Source organism: Pipistrellus kuhlii, unplaced genomic scaffold, assembly GCF_014108245.1.
Source record: "Pipistrellus kuhlii isolate mPipKuh1 unplaced genomic scaffold, mPipKuh1.p scaffold_m20_p_8, whole genome shotgun sequence".
Lineage (NCBI taxonomy): Eukaryota > Metazoa > Chordata > Mammalia > Chiroptera > Vespertilionidae > Pipistrellus > Pipistrellus kuhlii.
The window spans coordinates 66,091,315-66,112,162 of NW_023425584.1; the positions used below are offsets into that span (position 1 = coordinate 66,091,315).

Sequence of the window (20,848 nt, forward strand, 5' to 3'; positions counted from 1 at the left end):
GTTGGCTGCAAGTGTCAGAAACCTAGTCAAAGAAGCTTAAGCAAAGAGCGTATATAAGCTATAGAATCAAGGTCAGGTGGTGGCTTCCAACAGGGCTGAGGGCCTCTGGCTATCTCACCTGCTTGGCTTGGTTTGTCAGGCAGCCCCTCTGCCTGTGGTGAGCGAGATGGTGAGCCAGCAGCCAGCAGGGAACACATGCAGCTCCAGGATGGTTCTGATGCAAAATCCCAGGAGGGCTCTGATTGGCCTAGCTTGAGTCATATGACCACCCTGAGGCAAGAGAGGGACCTTCAGTCCCCAGCAAGCATATGGAGGGGCTCCTCATAGGGGGGGAAAAATGCTCTTTCCAGAAGGAGGGAAGGGATGTTGAGTGGAAATTGCCTGATGATGCTGGACAGGGAGGAGGGCCTAGAGCTGTACCCGGGATACTGAACCTCCCTATGTGCCAGCACCTAGTCCTGGCCCTTGATGCAGGGGGAGGCCGCTCCTGTCTTCCTAAGGCCTGATAGTCTGTGTCCAGGACCCTGAGGTCAGGGCAGGTCTGATAGGCACAGGCAGTGAAGGTGCCATTGCAGGAAGTCCAGGTCCACTCTGCTTCCCTGAGCCTGCCCAGACTGGCTCAGACCTGAGCAAGTATATAGGCCACAGTGAGTGAATGAGTGAGTGAGTGAGTGTTGAGGGTAGGGCATAGAAAGAGGGGAAATCTGTTCCCTTTGCTTATTTAGCCCATGAACATTGAAAGAGAGCAACATGGCGCTACATGTTGGAGGTTCCAGGACACAAAGCCTGATTCTCACTTTCATGAAGCCCAGTTTGGTGGACGACACCATAAAAAGGTCCCAGCCTGGATGGTGTGGCTCAGTTGGTTTGAGTGTTGTCATGTGCACTGTAAGGTTCAGTTCCTGGTCAAGGGCACACACCCAGGGTGCAGGTTTAGTCCCAGGTTGGGGTGTGTACAGGAGGCAAAAAAATAGATGTCTCTCTCTCTTCCCTTTCCCTTCCTCTCTAAAATAAAAAAACATAAAAAGAAAAAAAAAATATGGTCCCTGGTAGAAGTCCTGTGGCTTGAAAGGGCCAGTAAGCCTAGTGGTTATAAGCCAGGGTGGAGCCGGCTGCAGGGGTTCAAATCCCAGCTTCACCTCTTAGTTCTGTGATCATGGGCAAGCTAATCAATCGCCCTGTGCCTTGGTCTCCTCGTCTGTGCAATGGAAACAATGATGACACTTGCCTCAGAGGGTTGTTGTGGGGACTAAATGTGCGAGTGCATGTAAAGCTCTTAGAACAATGCCTGGCGTGGTTCGCTCTGAGTAAGCATTAGCTAATATTGTTGTGATGACATCATTGTTTCTCTGAAGTGCTCTTGTTGCACACACAGCTCAGGCAAGTTAAGGAAAACTTCCTGAAGGAAAATATCCCTGAGAACTGAGGCATAGAGGGAGGGAATGGCATTGCAGGCTGAGGGAACAGCCTGTACAAAATCACAGGACCTGAGAGAACATGGAATTCGGTGGGACAGGTAGTGCTGGAGAGTTGGACTTTTATGGAGAAGAAACTGAACGGTTCTAGCAAAGAACCTAAGACCGGGAGAGCAGGCACAGGCCCGTAGATCCAAACAGAGAGCGCGTGGCTTTCTAGTTTCTCAGGAGAATGTAGGGCAACAGGTCTGAGAGAGGCAGACAGGGACAGAAAATGGGCCAGCGGCCCCCTGTACCATTCCCTGCCCTCAGAGCCCATCTAGGAAGTGGGTTTGAAAGTTGTCCAAGTGAACAGATTAGGTCATCGTGAGGCGAGGTGTTGGCTGAGTGACTGAGCTGCACCCACATGGCTCCTCCGGCAGCCGGAGGAATTAGCTCATGGCTGGCACAGCCCTTCCCTCCCATAGCCGCCATGGCCCAGAGCGAGCCAGGCAGCCTGCTTGAACAGCAGCCGCTGTGTGCAAAAAGGCCCACATGGCCCGGGGCTGGCCCCTTGCGGGGGGTGGGGTGGACTGCCTGGGGGGACTATGGTCTGACCTTGTTTTTCTGCCTGCCCTGGTCCCAGGCCTGGCTTTCCTTGTCAGGTTCTCGCCTTTGCAAAGCCTGGAGAGAAGGTGTGTAGGAAGGACTTGGGTTCAGTGTAAAGAAAGCCTGACTGTCCAGGCGTTAGAGGGTCCCTCCTCTAGAGCCCACATCCTGGAAGTCCCTGGTTTGTCCAGATAAACGGAAGCCTCCACTGCCATTCTGCCTCAGGAAGCTGCCCAGTGCTCCTCTGCCCCCTACACCTGGCTGGCACCTCTCCTGCAGCTCAGACTGGGTCCAACTCAGTCATCCCTGGCCTGGCCTGCCTGGGTGACATTCTAGCTGGAAGGGAGGGAAGAAACCCCACTGGGCCCTTGGGCACTGGGACGTCCAGAGAGGCAGTGTTCCCTGGTTCAGTGACCAGAAGGACAGATTCGGTTTCAGCAAATCCCGGGAAGTGCTGGGGGCAAAGCAGGCAGTCAAGAACTTGGTCCCTGCAGGCTGCAAGTGACCATACCTCCTAAAGTGGTTAAGTCCTGAGCCACCACATGTGCCTTGATCATAGTGATAATCCTCAGGCGGGTTCTGCTCTCTACAGTTTGCAGAGAGCTTTCACAGGTGAGTCCAGATAATTCTCACAGCATCTTTAAGAGGCAGATGGGGAGGGAAGCGCCAGTGCACAGATTGGGAAACTGAGGCCAAGAGGAGAGGGCTGATTCAAGGTGCTTGCATTCCACCCCAGTCCTTGCTCTCACCTCGTGGCTAACACAGTCAAACCTGGGTTACCTGGGGGCCCCAGCCATGAGCAGGAGTGTTTAAAATGTGAGCAGGAAGGGAAGGGTGCAGGATATATTTGGTGATTTTGTAAGCTGGGCTCTTTTTTCCTCCTCGCTATGGCAGACCTAGTCTGGCATGATGAAAATGCAACTGAGACCTGAAAATTGGGTGAAAGCAGGGAGGTGGGGTCCACTGACTTCATCTCAGTTGGCTTTCAAGGAAGAATGGAAGGGTGTGGAGATGGGCTCAGGTCAGGGACCACCAGAATGACTGCTCGGGGCAGCCCGAAGGGGCCATCTGGGGCTATGACTGATGTGGCCATATGACTGATAGGTCTTATCATCTTAAGAATAATATTTTTTAAATTAAATTTATTAGGGGTGGCATTGGTTAATAAAATTATATAGGTTGAGTATAATGCTATTTAAAGTGTGACTTTAGAGGTGTGCTTGTTTGAAGTGTGCCACTCACCAGATTAAGGGCTCCGTCTTTGCTACTTTAATCCTCACAATGCCAGAGGAAGCCTACAGTATTACTCCAGGGCCTGCGTCGTGAGCAAGGGGCCCAGGCAGTCCCACAGCGCCCTGCGCCTGGATTGACCCTCTGCTGTTGCCATCTTAAAAGTCTGCGTGCTTTTTAGCAAGGAGCCCCGCATTCTCATTTTACACCAAGTCGGGCAAATCACATAGCTGGTCCTGGTGAACCCCACCGCTCAGAAGAGGACGCAGAAGCAGAGTGGTCACAACGCAACATGCCCACGCTCGAAGAGCTGGGTGCCCCAGGGCCTGACCCAAAGGCCACACCCTTTGGAGGAGAGGGAGGCTGACTGGAGCCTGCAGGCTGTGCCTAAGTCCCACTCCTGCCACCTGCCCGGGGCCAGGGACGGGCCCCTCAGCCCTCCCACCTGAAAAGTGGGGTGATCCCTCCCGCTGCTCAGGGCTATGGGGAGAAGCAGTGGTGAGCACAGGGGTGCTTTTACACGCTCCCCGAGGCTCAGCGGATTAAAGGTTCGTCATTAGCGCTGGTGCTCCTGTTAATGCCCCTAAGTGGTCCTGATGTGGTCTTCACAGGACTTCTCTGGATTTAGAAAATGATAAGTAATATAACCTTCCCCTCCCCAAGGAGGCAGCCTCATAAAGCCATCCGGTCATCACTGTCGCCCACCCCAAAGGGAGACCCTTCCCTGACAGGTCTCCCTCCGCTGTAGATGCCCTGCCATCTTCCGTGATTGTGTGGCTGAGGGAGACGGAGGGGGCATGAGGCTGTCCCATTAGTTTTGTCTGCTCACGGTTGCCTGCAATGAGATCCTCTCCAAAAGGCATTGCTGGAAATAACCAGAGCTCCTGTGTCCGTCGGAAGAGGCCTTTACGGGGTAAAGCCGCCCCAAGGCACACTCAAAACAAATCCTGGCAGCTCAGCACAGAGGCAGACGGCGCCTGGGAGGGGCCCCAGAAAGTGACGAATAGGTCTTCAGAAGAGATTCTAAAGACGCCTGTGTGACCACGTGACTGTACAGAAAGACACCCATGAGAACACCCCCCTTAAGCCTACACAATACATGGACCAACCTTAGTTCTGCCAATGTCCCAAACCCAGGACGTTGGTATGATGGCCCCATTTTATTGATAAGGAAACTGAGTCTCAGCTAGCCTGACAGCACCTTCAGCCAAGGCAGTCCGATTCCACATCTGGTGTTTCTATCTTAAGACCAGAGGTTCCTAACCCCGGCCTCACTCAGGCCCCTTGGGATGCTTTAATGTACACCGAGTCCCACTCCACATGAACTGAGTTACAACCTCCAAGCCTAGCAATGCACGTTTGTGAAAATTTCTCAGGGGATTCCCAACTGCATGGTTGGAGGTGAGAGCCAGGTTTCTCTGCCATCAATTGGGGTGGAATGGTCCTCTTTGATTCTCAGGGGTGACCCAGAGCAGGGGCATCAGAGCACGGGGAGAAGGCAGCCAGTCTCCCTCCAGGAAGGTTACAGTGCGGGCGGGGATTGTAGAAACACCTGAGACAGACAGCCAGCTCTGCTCTTTCTGAACACCTCCATGCCAGAGTGGGAGAGAAGCCGCACCCCCTCCCTGAGTGGCCCTGCCTGTGTTTGATTTCGCTCCCCTCCGTTTCTGCCTCGTCCTGTGCCTGCTCACCATCACTCAATGCCCAGTCCCCTCACCCCAGACAAGCAATCGCACTCTCGATTCCAAGTATTGTTTTTTTTGTTTTGTTTTGTTTTGTTTTTCTTGCAGAGACCTCTTAAGGCGCCTACAAGTCAATAAAAGTCTTTTCCTCCCCCCACTCTTCCACACCAAGGCGGCACCCTCTCCAGCTGCAAAGCCCTGTGTTTTCCAGGAAAGCTGTATATCTTGGACGTGGTTCCATATCCCTTCATTCTTTATCACAGCTTGCCTCAGCACAGATTTTTTTAAAATATATTTTATTGATTTTTTTACAGAGATGAAGAGAGAGGGATAGAGAGCCAGAAACATCAATGATAGAAAAATATTGATCAGCTGCCTCCTGCACACCTCCCACTGAGGATGTGCCCACAGCCAATGTATTGTACATGCCCTTGACCGGAATCGAACCTGGGACCTTTCAGTTCTCAGGCAGATGATCTATCCACTGAGCCAAACAGGTTTTGGCCTCAGCACAGATTTTTTAATCTGAACCCCAAAAGCCAAGAAGTTCTCTCCATTGTCTGAGTCAAATGGTCCTGCTCTGATGTACCCTGTGGGTGCCGGGATGTGGAGGTGGTGGCGGGGGAGGGGGGTAGAGAGGTGTAGGGGGGAAGGAGTTCTAACTCCAGGTTACTTCTCTACCCTGTGCCCTGATATTATGGGCCAAGCACCTTGGCTCAACCTTCTCCCCAGAGGTGGGGAGGCCAAATCAGATGAGGGAGCTGATGCCCTTGCCCGGGAGGCACTGCTATGTGGGCAGGAACATGATAACCATCTTCCCAGAAGGGTGAATCACTCTGAGTCCATAGGCTCTTCCTGGGCTCCAGGTCTATTTGCTTCCTCCTCTGAAGAGCGAAGCAGGTGTTGTTTTGGGAGGAAGCAGCTGAGCGTGCACAGGAGATGGGCCTTGAGGAGCTGGTGCCTGAGGACAGGTGCTGTGGTGGGCGGGGTCAGTGGTTTCTGGACCCAATGGCACACCTGCATCTGCACAGGGACCCTCAGGCAGCTGTGCCTCGGGTCTGGCTCACGGAGACCTGAGCCCTCAGAATTGAGCCACCACCCCTTTGCTAATTGCGGGGAGCTCGTCAGGTGAGTCATTTAACCCCTGAGAAACTCCAGTGTCTCACATGTAGAATGGGGACAAAAGCCAGGGATTATAGACCTGCAGTGAGGATGAGGAAGTAATAGAGGTGCAGTCATTTCCTAAATCGTGAAACACTGTACAAAGTATTGGTTTATTATTACCTCCTCTGCTCCAAGTTAAGGCATTAAAATCGCCTCGTGTCTAATCCCGAAGTAGTAATTAGCAGCCTTGTCCCTGAACCTGTCAGTGTCCCCTGCTCAGGAGCGCACAGGCCCTGCTCACAGCCTTGACTGCCATTGTTCGCACCCTTCCTGCAGGGCCTTCCTGGACTGGCCAGCCGCTTCTTGCCACCTGCCCTCCCCCACAAGGGGGAAGCTGCTTCCCCGCCTATCGCTGATCCGCCTGCATCTCCGGGGCTGATAGATCTTCTTGGCAAAGCAGCCCCGAAGATTCCTGCGAACGCTTGTCTGTTCCTGCCTTGTGCGGAGCATGGCGCCCACGGGACTCCGGAAAGAATCTTAACCCCGAAGCTCTGCCGCTGCTCTGGACGGCACTCCGTGCGCTCCTGCCCAGACCCTCTCGGCTCCGGGAGCTGCTCACACCCCAGCGATGCCCATGGGAGCCTTGGCCCCAGCTGGGTGAGACCATTCCAGAGTGGGCCCCAACCTTACCAGCCCCCAGCACTCCCTCAGCACCTCCACCGCCTTCCATGTCCGACCACCCGGCAGGCTCTAGGATGTCTGTGCCCCAGATCCAAGTGGAAGAAGTGCTGGTGGGGGAAGAGGTGCTGGCGGGAGCAGCCCCGCCTCCTGACGACCACCTCCGGAGCCTGAAGGCCCTGACGGAGAAACTGAGGCTGGAGACCCGCAGGCCCTCCTACCTGGAATGGCAGGCGAGGCTGGAGGAGCAGGCCTGGCCCCTCCCCAGGCCGGCTGCAGAGCAGCGGGAGTGTGGGGAGGAAGAGCCCTCCCCACCGAGAGAGTCCAGGCAGCACCCGCCACCCAATGCAAGTGCCAGCCAGGATGCCGGGACCGGGGCCTCGGGCAAGCTGGAAGGCTTTGAGAATATTGACGAGGCCATAGCCTGGCTGCGGAAGGAACTGGTAAGTGGCTGCCCCTGCAAGGACCCCAAGATGCCATTCTGTGTGTGTGTGTGTGTGTGTGTGTGTGTGTGTCTGTCTCTATCTCTGTCCCTTCTCTGTTTCTGCCCCATCTCTACCTCTCTCAAGTGCACATCTGTCATTTCCTATTAAATCAAAGGTAGACTTTATTGCCACGTAGTTACATGGCATCCATGCGTCAATAAGCCCCTCATCACAGGTACTTCTGAAGCGAGTGTTGCCCATGAGAACCTGAGCCCATGAAGGTATCCTCAGCCTTCCCCAGTGCCACTCCTGGCGTTAGTCTCATACTCTGGTCCTGGGGCTGCTCTGGGGTATGGTCCCTGGAGTATGGCTGCCCCTTACCTCTGAAGCCCTCTCATCTGCCATCCACCCAAGCTGCCGCCTGGCTCTTGTGGCCATCCCTTTAGCAGATGGAGTGGTCACTCTCTTGGCAGTGCTGTGCTGGCCAGTGAGGTGAGCCCAGAGCAAAGCTGCCCAGCACAGAGCTGGGGATGGGGGGGGGACTTCTGTAAGTGGCTCGGGCTCAGCCCAGCAGCACTACTGAGGGGTGAGCAGAAGCTGCACGGAGGGCGGGTGGCTAATCAGGCCTGTGGTGAAGGCTTTGGGCTGGGCCGAGCAGGAATCTGCCCAGAAGTCCGGGCTAGGAGGGCATCCAGGTGAAACGAATGAAAGCAGCAAGCATGGGTTTGGGAGCTGGGGCCAGCAGTTGGACCTTTTTCTGCTCACGGGCTCAGCAGGCTTCCATCAGTGGCATCTCCCAACAAGTGAGAGAGGGGTGGGCATGTAGAGCTGTGTACCCTTAACTCAGGGGAGAATCTCTGATCCCAGACCTGAGGGCCTCTCAGCAAAGTCAGGCATGATGCTAACCTCCCATACTCCCAACTCCTGCTCTGTGTTCCATCACCTGCGGCCCGGCCACACCTGCCCAGTCAGGCCACGCTAACCACAGTTGAGTCAGTCATCAAGGGCCAACTTCCTTTCTGAGCTACCAGTAACTTCTGAGTCAATAGTGTAGGCCCGTGGTCAGCAAACTGCAGCTCTTTGACCCCTGGAGTGTGGCTCTTCCACAAAATACCACGGCCTGGGCGAGTCTATTTTGAAGAAGTTTAGAAGAAATTTAAGTTTAAAAAATTTGGATAGGCAGAGGCTGTTTGGTTGTCCCTCACAATCCTAAAAACACATCCCACTGGGGCCTGGAGTCCCCCATGAGTTGAAATAACCGTGGCTGGGGCAGGGGGTGTTCAGGGACTCGGGCATAAAATTGGAAATCATTTTTTTATTTTAAGCTTCAATATGGAGACTGCTTCTTAAAACATACCATTCCTCTATGTCTGTCTTTAGTAACTGGGGTGTAAGTTGGTTTGCATAAAAGGTGGGACACCTGTGGATTCTGCTCAAGGGGGTGCAGGAGGGGAGGAGAGATGGGCCCACAGTGTCCAGGGCAGACCCTGGAAGTTGCCCTTTCAGTTCCTGAGGCTGAACTGCTTTTATTTGTTTTCACAAAGAGAAACAAGAAATATTTCCATTAATCAAGGATTCAGTTTGTTGGGTTAGGGTTCATTTGAGGTTGTATTGCTTTGGGGAGCAGAGGCTTTTACTTTCTAAGCGAGCATTCGACATCAGCTCCCTTTGGAGTGGAGATCGGAGACAGAGTTCCCTGTGTGTAAACCAGCAGGGAGCTCTCTGGAGCTTGTCCTCATCCTGGAGCATCAGGGAGAGGTGCCTCTCAATCCAGGCTGCATATTAGAATCCCCACGGAAACCTGGAAACCTCCCAAATCCTAACCACATCCCAGACCAATCAAATGAACATCTTGGCAGGGGGGCAGGAAGGATTTGAGGACCCAGACATCAGTGGTTCTTAAAGTTCCCAGGTACTTCACCAGCCAACCTAGGGGGTGAACCATTGCCACAGGCCAACGGGCCAGACTCATTTTTGTTGCCAAGCCATTGCAAGCCAAGCAGAACAAGTCGTCTGGCCAGACAATGCTGGCGGAGAAGAGGAAGGAGAGCCAGGTCAAGGACACCCGTGGGTAGTGGATAGAGTAACACTCCGTAGGAGGAGGGAGGAGCATTCATTGTCAGGACTAATTTGGCTGGCAAAGGCTGTGGTGGGTGCAAGTTCCTCAAGCCAGGGACTTGACCCCTCCGGATGCAGGAAATTGGAAGAACAGATGAATGACAGCAGATAGGTGGGACATGCTTTATTATGAGCAAAGCAGCCAGCAACTGGCTGGTCGGTGGCAGCTTATATACACCTCAAACAAAAGCTGTACCAATTAGTGACGCTCTCTCGCTCGTGCTATATTAACATAAACAGGCTATCTAAGACGTCAGCAGTCACCAGAATGCGTGGGTGTGGGGGCAAAAGGAGAAACAAGATTGGAGGGAGTCCCAGCCCTCACTCCATTACCTCTTTGATTCTTACACCAGGCCTGTGTGATTGCAGTTATTGTGCCCCTTTTACAGATGAGGGCTCCTAGACGTCAGATGACCTGCCTAGAATTATATTACTAGTACGGGGCACAGCGTGAACTCAGCCTTCCCCACTGGGTGTATAGCACTTTGGGGAGAGAGAGCGCCAGGAGATGAAGCTGGAGAGATAGGTCTCCTGCAGAGGGCGCTGCTCAGACATGCAGGGTAGAGAATCTCTTAGAGCAGCGACTCAGACTCTAATGTGCATACAGGTCACTAGGGTCTTTTGTTAAAAGGAAGATTCTGATCCTAAAGATCTGAGATGGGGTTCATGATTCTGAATTGCCACCAGGCTTGAAGGTGATGCTATCCTGCTGGTTCTCAGACCACACTTTGAGAATTAGGACGGATAGACAGGCAAGACTGGGGCTAGGGGACTAGGAAGGGACCTCAGAGGGAAGCCCAATGATCCCCAAGCCTGTACCCTGAGCCATGTCCCTTTTGGCGTGGGGCTCGGCCAGTGAATGGGCTTCTGGGAACTATTCACAGCATCCTGCACTGAGGGTCCAAGGACCCAGTTCTTTCAGAAGAGGGTATGTCTAAAGGTCAAAAGCAACCCAAACACAAAAGGGCAGGCAGGCCAACTCGAATGCGTGCAATTCTGCCCTTTTAGAAGATTAAACAGTAACAAGGCAACTCGTAAAATCCTTTGATTGAATTAAAAACACGATTTCAACATTTGAATAATAAACCTATTCTTCTGTTTTTAAGTCTCAGTCAAAACAATCAACTCTGTCATTGTTTTTTTTCCTCTAATTTTTCATCTGTTAACTCATTCAAGGTATTATTTAAAATTAGCATTTTTTTTTAATTCAATGAAAGTATTGTAGTTTCAAATAACTTTTAAGCCCAGAATCAAGGTTTCTCTCTACCTGGGCAAGCCCTTTCTGCTGCTTTGTCCAGCTCAGGTGCAGATTTGTTTTTCCCCCTGAAGTGGCTAAGAAAACAGACTAGAAATCTATAATTCCATCATCTATGGCTGTTTTCCCTACAGAAAGCCAAACACTCAATATGACCGGAGCCTTGGCTCAGTTGTGGGTTTATGCCCAGTGGTCCCAGTAGCAGTTACCACAACCAGCAAAGTGTTGGTTGTCCATGTTGATCCTTTTAGAGGCAGGCCATGTGGGTCTGGAAAGATCGGCTTGTCCACTCCCTGCCTCCTGCAAGTCCAGCTCAGAGACACACAGTGACTGCCTGGATCTTCACTTGTTTCCAGGGCTTTCAAGGCTCCCAGCAGCTCCTTCAGGGGTCTCCTCTCCCTCTCACTTTCCACCAGAGGAAATGACAGTCACTCTTCACTGCCCCAGGAACTTGCAAGTAGAATGGTGTGTGTGTGTTGTTTTGTTTTGTTTTTTCAGGCTCCTGTGTTGGGAGATACAAGGAAGGTGTTGCTCATCAAGGTGTAGTTATTGGCATTGCCCCTCCCGCTAGGAAGGCCTGAGTGTTCAGACAGGCTGCCGCCTCTGGCTTTGGGCCACCTGGCTCCTCCAGGCCCACATGCGGCTCTGCTGTTTGTGGGAGACAGACTCAGCACCTAGTTACGTGGATGTTGTGCAACTCTGATATTTCCAGACTTCTCATCTCGCCAGAACGTCGCAGTCTTCAGCTTCCCACCTTCGGTCAAGTGGCCTGGGCTGGGGAGGGGGCAATGTTCCAGGAATGGGGGGCTAGAGGGCACAGGGCCCTGAAGCTGTGGGACTGAGCCCTCTGACTGAATTCACAAATGCGTCTGAGTGTGTGTGATCCCAGAGCTAGCAGCTGTGGGAAGGAGGGGTGGGAGTTGGACTAGGGGGAGGGGCAGCTCTCTGTCCTCTCTTTAATTCTGCTGCAGTGTCCCCCTTGCCAACCTGAAAGGCAAAGAACGGGGAGAAATCTGCTTGGCCTGTGTGATGCCAAATGAAAACAAAGCATTACAGCTTTCTCCTAAGGGGTTGTCTTTGTAGTGAGAATCCCTGGGCGTTGGCAGATAGCTTTCTTTAGCCTCATGCAAAGTGTTAGATTCCTGCAGACAGAGCCCCTCAAAGGTGTTTATGGTTGTTAGAACAAAAAGAAACCTGACAAGTTTTCATCATTCCAGGGCCTGCTGTGGCAGGAGGCTGTAGCCCTGGACTCAACTAGCCCCTCTGTGGTGGCAGCTTGAGTTGCTCCTCCCCTGGTTAACCCTCTCCTGCCTGTGCTGGGCAAGCAGATGACTGGGTGGTCCAAGCCCAGTCCTCTGAGGCCAGTTTTACCATTTCTGCTGAATGAGGCGGCCAGATGACAGATCAAACTCACCGAGCATCTTTCGATGGGGATGAAAGTGAGAAATGTGAAGATGGCCGCCACATTAATGCCTTCCATCGAGGGAGCATTTTGTGGTCCCAAAGGCACTGATAACATACCGTTTTTTTGGTGGCTTGGAGGTATTTGCTATTCCTATTTTATAGATAGGAAGGTTGAAAATCAGAAGGATGAGCCTGAGGGTCACAGAGGTTGACTTGCCCAAGGTCAGATGCAAGGGGGTGGCTAAACCAAGACACAGACCTGCGTGCGTGTTCTGGCTCTGGCTCCAGATATTTTTCCTTTGTACAAGGTATAGATACTGGCATCAAATGTTTGAGTCAGTGGGGCCATGATTTGTCAAAAAGCCCACATTTGAAACCCTGCAGTTGTAGAAAGGGACACTCGTAAAGGGTTACAGAGAGCTATTAGCAATGTCTCATAACTGCTTTTAGCAGGGACAGGGCAGCCATGCCCATTCTATGATGAAAATAATACCTTGTTCAGAGCCACCAGCTGCTGGCTGAGCTGGGTGAAATCCACAAGAGAATTCCTAGTCCAGGTGACCCTTCGCTCCAGGGGAAGTCTTTTCAGTCTGTGTCAAGCCCCTCAGCCTGTCCACACCAGCGAGCTGCAGGAGGAAAACAGCGTTCTGTTCCTCTGACCAAAGGCTGGCCCTGTCATGGTTTCTACAGAATGTATGGACAAAGGTGCCAGCAAAGGAAATAGGTCAAAACAACAATGGTATTTGCTTCCTGGGTGCTACTATCATTCTTCAGCCCAGAACACGACTTGCTTTATACCCAGGTGGAAACAGTTTATACTGTAAACAAATGTCTGTGAAGTGTTTTCCATGCCTCATCTCATTTGATCCCCACAGAAGTCCTGGAGTAGGTAGATAGACTGGGTAGAATCCTATTTTCCTTTCATTAGCCAGAAAACAGAAGTTTAGAAAGCTTAGAAACTTGACCTGACTAAAAAGAAGTAAGAAATGGTGGACCTTGAAAATGACTTCAGGTTTTCTCACTGTATACAGAATATAGTCAAACACTGAGGCACACAGTAGTGTCGGGAGTTTAACAGGTGCCTGCGGGTCATTCTCAGGCCATTGGCTCATTAATCGGTCACAGGCAGAGTGGAAAAAGCATAAAATTTCTAACTAGATTAGACTTCCAATTAGGTTGTACCACATCTTAGCTGGGTGACTTTAGGAAAACCAACTAGCCTAGCCCTGGGCTTTGTCATTGTAAATTGGGTATAATAAATACCTACCTAGCAAGGAGTTATGAGGGGGACAGTGAGGAGGGCAGGAGAAAGGCACCTGCCAAGGAACTAGATTATGCACATGCATACACATCACGTCATTCAACAGGCACTATCACTACCCCCATTGTACAGAAGAGAAAACTGAGGTAAAGCAATTGCCTATGATCAACCAGCAGAGCATGGATTTGAACCTATATCCACCTGACCTCCGAACCCCTGCCAATTGTTCCTGTGAGCAAATGAGTAAGAGTGCACTTTGTATTTTATAAAGTTTTATGCTCATTCAACACATTCTCTCAATTCGGAAACTTTAGGACATTACTCTCCAAAATTTACTCAATTTAGCTTTCTTCCTAAGAACTCCCCCCCTCTCTCTTCCTTGTTATAAGATGAAGGCCAGGTCTGGTGGCAGATGGGTTCAGAAGGGACTGTCCAAGCCTGAGGCATGTCCTTGGCTGGGCAATTGCTTTCTGAGGAATGTATTATTTTACAAGCTTCTGGACCCACCCCTCTCCCCAGGCTGCTGCCAGGGTCTGAAAAACTGGGCACTGCCCAGTGAGTGTTGATCATGTCCCTATGTGCGGGCCTGAACCAGTCACAGCCAGTGAGCAGACAGAAGCCGGGGAAAAGTTACAGAGAGGCTCATTCAAGGCGCCAAGTCCTTGGCAGCATGGAGAAGGGTTCATGTCTGTGCCAAGGGCCTGGCTTTCAGGAGCCACAGTTCTCAATCATCAAGCCAGAATACTGCTCAAGAGAAAGAAGGTTCCAGGAGGTTGAGAAGCTTCTCTTCTCCCACCCAGCTCTCCCCTAGGGCAGGCACCCACCCAGCTCTCCCCTGGGGCAGGCACCCACCCAGTTCCCACCGGGCCAGGCACTCACCCAGCTCCCACCAAGCCAGGCACCCACCCAGCTCCCACAGGGCAGGCACCCATCCAGCTCCCACTAAGCCAGGCACCCACCCAGTACCTGTGATCAAGGAGGACAAAACCTCCCCTTTGTTACTGTGCTAATTCCAATAGTGCTAGTTAGGATTATGAGCAGAACCCTCAGTCCTAGAGCAGAAAGGAACCAAAGGAATGATCAGCCCTGAGTTCTCAAAGGGGAAAGATGTGCAGAGATTCTATGAGGGCCCATCAGACAGCTGTTCTCCAGCTCTGGCCCCGCCCTCTCTTGTCTCACACTCGTGTCAGCAGCCCCCATGGTCAGTGCTGGCCACATTTCACAGCACTCAACAGTTCCAAAGACTTCCTGAGTGCCCAGGGGGTGGGGGGCAGGGGGGGGGCTGTTTATCAAAGAAATGTGTGGATGGTCTTTCTTCGTTGCTAATGGAGTTCTTGGGGTGCTGCTGGAATAAGTATTCCCAGAGGACACCAAAGGAAGATGGGATGTGTTAGAAAACTTTATTTGCTTGGAATTACATCCCTTGGTTTCTAAAGTCCCATTTTTCTTAATCCAGTTCTGCAGGGGGGGGGGGGGGGTGTCAGGAGAGCAAGAGGCAAAGCCAGTGTCCAGGTCTCCATTCCATGGCAGAGCTCGGTCCAGCACAGCACATTTTGTGTATCCATTCTTCCACCAATGGACATGTGGATTGCTTCCACCATTTAGTTATTGTGAGTAGTGCTGCTGTGAACGTGGGTGTACACATAGCTGTGTGAGTCCCTGCTTTCCTTTTTGGAGGTACACACTGGAAATGGAATTGCTGGGTCATATGGTAACTCTTTGTTTAATTTATTGAGGAACCGCCCTATGCCATCCACTTCATTTTACTGCAGGCTTTGTCTTCACTTCATCAGCCCAGAGGCAGGAGTCAGCCCCTCTTAACCCCCCAGAAAATCACTAGCGACCCACAAGACTAAAGAAACCTCACAGCAGCCAAAGCCGGTTTGGCTCAGTGGTAGAGCGTCGGTCTGCGGACTGAAAGGTCCCAGGTTCGATTCCGGTCAAGAGCATGTACATTGGTTGCGGGCACATCCCCGGTGGGGGGTGTGCAGGAGGCAGCTGGTCGATGCTTCTCTCTCATCAACGTTTCTAGCTCTCTATCTCTTTTCCTTCCTCCTCTCTGTGAAATATCAATAAAATATTTTTTTAAAAAAAAAAGAAAAAAAAAAAAGAAACCTCACAGCAAACCACTTACATTCATTTTAGGTCTTCCTGCCCCTGGGTTTCCTGGCTGGCCTTCCTCCTGGGTGTCTCCTCTCTCTCCACCTGGGCCTCTCACCACCCTGACACCTCACCAAGACCAGCTAAGGCAATCTCCTCCTGCAGAGCAGCTCAATAGCTGCTTTTACTTCCTTAATCCTGCCCTTGGGGATTCACCTTCTACCTTAAGAAACAACTTGAGAAACATTCTTGTCTCGTGCAGGAAACACACCCATGTTGGCTACTGTCAAGCATAGATCACAAACACTCTTATTCCAAGAGACCACTGGTCACCCACCACCCCCTTCACGTGTTTTCTCCCCTGAGGGAAACACACCCTGTCACCACCATGCACTGACAGTGAGGCAGTGACATTTCTTGCTCTTTCACCAAGTAATGTACCCTAATTATAGGATTGCTGGGATTAGGGGCCACACCTCTGAGAATCCAGCAAGTGCCTTTCTCCCCGGGATGGGGGATTAGAAACTGTTACGACCTGCAGTTGGGTGCCAGCCAGAGAATGCATTAAATCCCACATCGATAGTGGAGTCACTGGGCCCAGCATCTCAGTTTCTTTAATAAAGTCTTAAAACTGGGAGGCCCTGGCTGGTTTCCACATCCTGCACCTTGGTCTGGAGAGAGAGAAGACACTTGAACCATGAACCGCTTACCTTTATCTGACTGGCTTTGTTCAGCTTAGTTGGTATATTGCTTACCACCTAATTTGCTTCTCACAGTCCCTGGACCAAGCTTTATGCCTTCTCTGTAGATGAAAAGACAGAAATTCAAGAAGCGTTAATGACTTGCTCAAAGCCACACAGCTTGTGAGGAATAAGTTTCAGATTGAGCCCAGATTCTAACCCCAGAGCAATGAAGTCCCTGTTTCTGCTGTCCCTAAGACCCAGCCACCCCCCTCCTTCAGGGCAATAGAAATCATGGAAAGGCCACCCGCTCTGGGCTCTGACGGGCCCCCAGTGTGATCCGAGTGCCACCGTGCAAGTCCCTTAACTTCTCTGAGTTGGCTTCCTCAACCATGAAGCAGATCAAAATACCCATCATCTAGAGTTGTGGGAAGATGCAGTAAATGATATATGGGAACCATCCTCAGGAACTGCCACTCTTCTGACCTACTCTACACAGGATCTGCAGACACATTCATTGAATTTTTCTGAAAATATTTAATTTATAAAAAGTTTCTTACCTGTGTGAACCGTGAGGACATTTTACTAAGTGAAATAAACTAGCCACAAAATGACAAATATGGTAGCCCTACCTGGTTCTGCTCAGTGGTTAGAGCATTGGCCTGTGGACTGAAGGGTTCCAGATCTTATTCCAGTCAAGGACATGTGCCTATTGCTGGCTCCATCCCCAGTGGAGGATGTCCAGGAGGCAGCCAATCAATGATTCTCTCTCATCATTGATGTTTCTATCTCTCTCTCCCTCTCCCTTTCTCTTTTATATATATATATATATATATAAAGAGACAAATACTGTAGATTTTATTCGTATGAATTTTCTAAAGTAGTCAATCATAGTGACAGAGAGTAAAATGGTGGTAGCCAGGGCTTGTTCAGGGAACAGGAAGTTGTTTAATGGGGACAGAGTGTCAGTTGTTGTTTTTTAAATTTATTGATTGATTTTAGAGGAGTAGGGAGAGAGACAGAGACAGAGATTGATTTGTTGTTCCACTTATTTAAGCATTCATTGAATTAATTGAATTGGTTGATTCTTGTATGTGCCCTGATTGAAGATCAAACCCACAACTGTCGTATATCAGAACAGTGTTCTAACCAACCGAGGAAGCAATGTGATAGTAATTCCAATGTTTCAATTTTACAAGATGTAAAGAGTTCTGAAGATGGATGATGGTGATGGCTGCACAACAATATAAATGTACTTAATGCTACTAAACTGTACACTTTAAAGTGGTTAAGATAATAAGTTTTATGCTATTTGTATATAATCACAATTGAAAAAAAAAATCTAGAAAAAATACCACCTCTGAACTCTGCACATTTTGCTTAGGTTTCTTCAGAGGCGGTGGAAACTTTTTCTATTGTATATGGTTACAGTCAGGTTACCTTATAACAGGGACTTGGTTAGTATTTAAGGTGCAAAGTCCCCCTGAAAACCCCTGTGTGGCCCACAGAGTAGGTGAAAATAGGCTAGCACTCCAAGAGACTCCCAGGGTGAGACGCACACATTACAAGGGGCCCTCAGAGCCCAGGCCTGCAGATTCCCTGCCCCTCCTCATGTTGGGACACAAACCAGCAGAATGGGCAGGCACCAGCCCTAATGGATTGTGATTTTCTTCCTCTTCTGCAGAGTTGAATGGGTTCATGAGGTGGCTCCAGCAAGGTGGCCTTTGTCCCGTCAAAGGGAACTGGGCATGGGCCTTACTATCACCCCACTGACCAGCTGATTCTAATGGGCTTAAAACCCCAACTATTGCTCTGACCTTTGACCAGATCTATTGGCCCTAGAAAAATGGCCCGTTCTCCACACCAGGTACCCACTCAAGCCACATCACATCCCAGGCACCAGCTCAACCTGAAGGTCTCTAATTTTAAAGGACCTTTTCAGACCAAAGATCCAATTCCTGAGGCCAAAGTTCAAATCTAAATTATAGAGTTCCTAGCTTTTCACAGATTTCTCTTCAAATTATAAAATGCCTGACAAGAGAAGTGGTAGAGTAAAACTCTCAGAAGACCTTCTCAAATTAAACGGTGGCTGTGAGCTAGCCTTGTCTTTCAGACAGATTTGAACACTGTCTCCTTCGGAGGGTTTAGGCAGCACCTACCACAGTTCCAGGCATGGCTAAGGCCTCCAAACGAATAAATCAGTGTTTCCCAACCTTCTCTCATGATGAGAATCACCTGATGGAGTTGTTAAAACACAGATTCCCGGATCCCAACTAAGAAGTGCTAAACTAGAATTTTTGGGAACATATAGGTAAAATTGTATACTTAACTAGTGCTCTAAGACAGATTTTATATACAGAGCACTAAGTTAGGTATGCAATTTTACCTATATGTTCTCAAAAATTCTAGTTTAGCACTTCTTAGTTGGGATTCAGGAATCTGTTTTAACAACTCCACCAGGTGATTCTCATCATGAGAGAAGGTTGGGAAACACTGATCTAGACCAGTGTTTCCCAAACTTCTCTCTTGATGAGAATCACCTGGTGGAGTTGTTAAAATACAGATTCCTGAATCCCAACTAAGAAGTGCTAAACTAGAATTTTTTGGGAACATATAGGTAAAATTGTGTACTTAACTAGTGCCCTAAACATATAAGTAAAACTGTATACTTAACTAGTGCTCTAAACACATAGGTAAAATTGTATGCTTAACTAGTGCTCTAAGTTTATATGTTCCCAAAAATTCTAGTTGAGATTCAGGAACCTGTATTTTAACAAACTCCACCAGGTGATTCTTATCAGGAGAGAAGTTTGGGAAACGCTGATCTAGAGCAATAGGTTCTGATTGGCAATAACTTTAGGTTGTTATGCCTAAGGATTGAAAAGTATGTTACTTAAGTGAAGGCTATAAACTTAAATCCTGATTCTGCCATTAAATACTTTGCTATCCCCAAGCAAGTCTTTCTACCTTGATTTCCCTCATTTATATAAATAGAATGAAAGAAAAAAAGGAAATGCTTACTAGTGAAGTCGCTTATTTTTTACCCTGCAATGCATGTGATTCCAAATCTGAACAGGCAAAAGTGAGAACATTTATATTTATTTACATAACCAGAGGGAGGGTCCCTCTGGGATCTCACAGTTGATTTTTCTAAATCAGTTTGGCTCCAAGCACCGGGCAAATGACACAGCTGAGACACAAAACCATTAAAAAAAATTCCCACTTGCAAACACAGGCAGAGTAAAGGGTGAGAAGGAAGCAGGTGCAGCTGGTGGCCTTGTGACACTGTCGTTAATGGAAAACGCTCTGCGCGAGGACTCTCAGTTCTCTCAAGCTTCCCGTCTCTGCCACCGCACAGCTGTGAAACTGAGCAATCACTGACACTCCCCCGGACTTGTGAAACACTCAGACTGAACTGGGGGAACTCAGGTTAACCAACCAGGTTAACATGTAGATGAATGATGGAAACCATACATGTTAGACCAGGTGCGGAGTTACTATCACATCCCTCCCTAATAGGAAACACTGAGCCTCCTACTAGGTCCCTGAGCACAGAACTCACACCACACACCCACATACCGACTCTACCCGAAGAGGCAGAAGAACTTAGTTGCCAGTCTCATTGTCTGAGTTCCTAATCCCAGCTCTGCCATGTGTGTGCTTTGGGACTTGACACAGTAACCTACTTGGCTGAGCCTCTGCCTCTTCACATATAAATTGTGGAGATGATGGTGACATTACTTGATGGAATTGTAGAAGATGACTGTTGCATATTAATAAACCCTGTTATGGACTGAATGTCTGTGTCTCCCTCTCCTCCCTCCCCTGGCAAATTTACGTGTTGAAGCCTCAATCCCCAATATGATGGTATTGGGGGGGATCTTTAGAAGGTGATTAGATTTTGAAATCATGAGGGTGGGCCTCCATTATAGCATTACTGTCCTTATAAAAAGAGAAAGAGAAATCTTTCCATCACATGAAGACACAGTGAGAAAGTGTCCATCTACAGGCCAGAAAGGGGGTCCTCACTAGGAACTGAATCGGTTCACAACTTGATTTTGGACTTCCTGACCTCAGGAGCTGTGAGAAATTAATGTCTGTTATTTAAGCCTCCCAGTCTATTGTATTTTGTATGGCTGGCTAATACATGCCCAAAGAGCTTAGAACAGTATCTGGTTTATAGGAAAACATTCAATAAATATTAGCATACATTTATGTTTGGCTCTTTTGAAACTTTATTAACCTGTTAACCGAGCGGGACCTATAAATACGTCAAACATAAACAATATCGGGAACAGGTAGGACATATGAATACATCCTTAAAATATATGTTGCGCCCTGAGAGGGACGGTATATATTTTTTGTAATCTTTATAATTGTTTGTAAAATTTATAATTTTTTAATTCGATGTTTCCATTTATTTGTTGGTATTCTTTTCTATTTGTTTGCAATTTTGTATTTTCCTTTGTGCTTTATATATAAATAAACGAAAAAATATATATTTCATTTATTTTAACTAAGTATAAATAAAAAATAATAATAATATGAAATTACATCCTCTGGGCGTGACGTACTGACACGTCCTAGTGAAAGAGTACGTGCCGGTTAAAAAGGGAACTCCCCGGTTAACAGGTTAAGAAATATTGCAGGCATTCTAAAATGTTTAAAGTATAATAGAGCCCTAGCCAGATGGCTGGGTTAGTTGGAGCATCTTCCCATATACATAAAAGGTGTGGATTCAATTTCTGGTTGGGGTGAATACAGGAAGCAACCAATTGTTGTTTCTCTCTCACATTCATGTTTTGTCTCCCTCTCTCTGTCTAAAAAAATAAAATCAATAAATTCCTATCCTCAGGTAAGGATAGAAAAATTTTTTTGAAGAAGAACCCACCACCCGACATAAGATAT

The 20,848-nt window shown here is 49.1% G+C and overlaps 1 protein-coding gene across 2 annotated transcripts in view; it reads left to right on the top strand.

The window, feature by feature from the left end:
* Positions 1 to 20,848, top strand: part of FAM167A (family with sequence similarity 167 member A) — a 35,385-nt gene that overhangs the window by 11,709 nt on the left and 2,828 nt on the right. For both annotated transcript variants that reach the window (XM_036424382.2, XM_045576497.1), the window contains one exon: positions 6,356 to 7,140. In XM_036424382.2, coding sequence (XP_036280275.1) covers positions 6,748 to 7,140 — 393 coding nt within the window. In that variant the 5' untranslated portion in view covers positions 6,356 to 6,747. The remainder of the gene's footprint in view (positions 1 to 6,355; positions 7,141 to 20,848) is intronic.